Here is a 3,197-nt window from a genome sequence, read left to right as displayed (position 1 = left end):
ACAATTACGGATCTAAACAATTAGATGACTAGAATGATTCACAAACAATTTAAGTGGCCAACAGAAACTGAAATCAAAATCAAACATTCAAATTAACACAGAACTGATCAAACTAAACAGTAATCATAGTCAAACATAGTGTCTAATGATTAATCATACGAAAAGGTTACGTCTTGCGAAACTGAAATCTGAGTTTTTAGCCTGACATGGCTAAAAACTGATTACAAACAGTGGAAATAGAATCTAAATGATAAATCTTACTAAACTATGAATTGGAATCGAATCGTCTCCTTTAGATCTGCGTTCTTCACTTGAAAACCTCTGAAAATCGCCTCTGAATCGCCAGGAATCGCCAATTAGGGTTACTGGAAGAGTATGGGGCAGTATTTATACGTCTAGCTGTCAAAACGGCGTACCTGCGATCACAAAGGGGTATACCTGCGATCGCATGTATCACCAAAAATGTGTCACGAGACTCTTTAATGAAGTACGTTGCTATTTTGAGGCAATTTGACCAACCTGCGATCGCAAAGGCACAACCTGCGATCGCATGTTCTCTTTTTTTCCCATCTGATGAATTTTGTGACTCGTTGGAACCTCGATGGCAACCTGCGACCCAACCTGCGATTGCAAGGTCAAACCTGCGATCGCAAAGACATAACTTGTGATCGCAAATGAGGCTTTTTGGCTCTTTTTGTTAGTCGTTCCTCCTTCCAACTAGTTCTCGATCATTTCCCGGCATCCTTCCTTGGTCTAGACTCCAATTAAGCTCCTAAGCATCCACAAACGCATCCCGAACTTGCGCATTCATCCATGTGCTCCAAATGGCCCTGAAAAGTCATAACAAACGTGAGCAGTACGGGCATTCTTTAAAATTATCATGAAACACGAAATACATAAGAATAATCGGGAATTAGTTAGCTTTTTATAATGAAATACGTAGGAAATTGTGCTAAAAGATGCATATAAAATGCATCTAACAAGTTGGCTTGGACTGCAGGAAGTACAATCCAGCTTTGTGTTTACCAAGAACGAGTGGCCTCTTCACTGAAGGGCCCTGCAACAAGAAACAATGATGTTCTGAAAACACAACAAATGAATGTAACTGTTTGCAGATTTTAGCAATGGAAAGAAGGTTGAATTTGAAAAGAGGGACATGCAAAACATGATGAAGTACATTATCAGCCAAGATTATACTTCCATATTCAAAAGCATAAGTTTGTTGACCATTTGGAAGAGTAATTCTATAAGGATGCTTTAGCCTTTGTGTGTTTATGAGAAAGGATTTATTAAAACACATGTGATCACTTGCACCAGAATCGATAATCCAAGTCATAGAAGCAGTTTCAAGACAATGGCAATTAATGAAGCTATTGCGTTGGTCATGAGAAAGAAAGGCATTACCAGCCATATGAGCAGAAGACTGATTGACTTTGATATTTTGATCTTCAAATCGGTTGCCTTCACTATTGTTATCATTCAATTTGCTCAATAAAGAACACAATTGATGATATTGCTCATTTGTCAATTCTTGCATAGAATGATTCCTTTGTAATTGTTGACTTGTGATGTGAACTGTTTCCTTAGATTCATTTTCACCAATTGGCTGAAAACCAGATACATGAGCTGCAACATTCTTGTTCTTGGTGAATTTGAAGTCCTTTGGAAATCCGATTAGCCTATAGCATTTTGTGGCAGTGTGACCTGATTTCTTACAAAATGTATGATTCCTTTGTAATTGTTGACTTGTGATGTGAGCTGTTTCCTTAGATTCATTTTCACCAATTGGCTGAAAACCAGATACATGAGCTGCAACATTCTTGTTCTTGGTGAATTTGAAGTCCTTTGGAAATCCGATTAGCCTATAGCATTTTGTGGCAGTGTGATCTGATTTCTTACAAAATGTACAATTGAGATTCCTTTTGTTCTCAAAATTTCCTTTGGAATTATTTCCATTATTGAAATTGTTACCACCATTGTTGGATTTGACATGCATAGATGCTGAATCGGTGGAAAAATGAGAAGGAGAATAAACTTCTCGTTGCTTTTCATCTTGAATTAGAAGAGAATATGCTTTGGTAACTGAAGGAAGTGGATTCATCATTAGAATATTACCTCGAGTTGTATTGTAATCACTATTTAATCCCATGAGGAATTTGAGAAGCTTCTGATTTTGTTGAAATTCTTGCATTTCACGAGCAGCAGTACAGGTACAATTTGGAAGAGTTGACAAAGCGCCTAGTTCATCCCAGCATCTTTTCAATTTGGTGAAATAAGTCGCTAAATCACTTGATCCTTGAGTTAAATCGGAAATTTCTTTCTGTAATTGATAAAGCTTGGCACCATTGGATTGACCAAAACGTTCTTGTAAATCTTTCCAGATTTCTTCAGCAGAACAGGAGTAGAGAACAGATTCACATATGTCGCTTGAAAGAACATTGAGTATCCAAGACATAACCATATCGTTACATCTTTGCCATAAATCGAACGTAGCATGAGTAGAATCCGGTTTGACGACTTTGCCATTGACGAAACCAAGCTTGTTCTTGGCCGATAAGGCGATAGTGATAGCTTTCTTCCAAGATCCAAAATTCGAACCATCAAATGGTTTCGTAACAAGTATCATTCCAGGATGATCTGAAGGATGCAGATAAAGCGGATCAGATGAATTAATCTGAGATGAATTTGCGATTTGAGAAGAACCTGATTGAGAACCTTGATCCATATTCGTAATTGAAGAATGAGAGAGAAAAAAAAAATACAAGATTGATTGGTGAACAATCACGCAATCAAAAGAATGAAGAAAATACGTAAAATCAATTGATGAACAAGATCAATTGATGATGATTGAAAAGAAAAACGAAATTGATTGATGAACAAAATCAATCAACAGAAAAAAAAAATCAAGATTGCGGAAAAGTCTCTGATACCATGTTTGTTATTGATGCGTAGAGAGAAAGCAAGAATTCAATGATTGGAAATGATTCATTAATTTACTTTGTATAATACACTGAGAATATATATACAAAGAGAAGAAGAAATAACTGCTATCTAACAAACTTCTAACAACATCACAATCACAAGCTACTCACGTGTTAACTAACAGACTTCTAACTGTTCACTAACTGACTAACGGTCAATATACTAACAAAAATTATTTGTAGAAGTCGAATTTAAAAGACCATGTAGAATGGTCA

The 3,197-nt window shown here is 36.4% G+C and overlaps 1 protein-coding gene across 1 annotated transcript; it reads right to left on the bottom strand.

The window, feature by feature from the left end:
- Window positions 1–236: 236 nt before the first annotated feature.
- Window positions 237–2,725, bottom strand: LOC145117243 (uncharacterized). The gene is made up of 2 exons (XM_079053555.1): window positions 1,405–2,725; window positions 237–1,057 (listed from the first exon to the last, which is right to left on the bottom strand). Exons 1-2 carry the CDS (start codon window positions 2,723–2,725, stop codon window positions 1,023–1,025), a joined length of 1,356 nt encoding a protein of 451 aa, XP_078909681.1. The 3' UTR covers window positions 237–1,022.
- Between the last annotated feature and the right edge of the window lie 472 nt (window positions 2,726–3,197).

Source organism: Lactuca virosa, chromosome 1 (genome assembly GCF_052849685.1).
Source record: "Lactuca virosa cultivar CGN04683 chromosome 1, Lactuca_virosa_CGN04683_v6, whole genome shotgun sequence".
Taxonomy (NCBI): domain Eukaryota; kingdom Viridiplantae; phylum Streptophyta; class Magnoliopsida; order Asterales; family Asteraceae; genus Lactuca; species Lactuca virosa.
The sequence above is the reverse complement of the archived record's forward strand: the minus strand, read 5'-3'. Positions and strand labels throughout refer to the sequence as shown.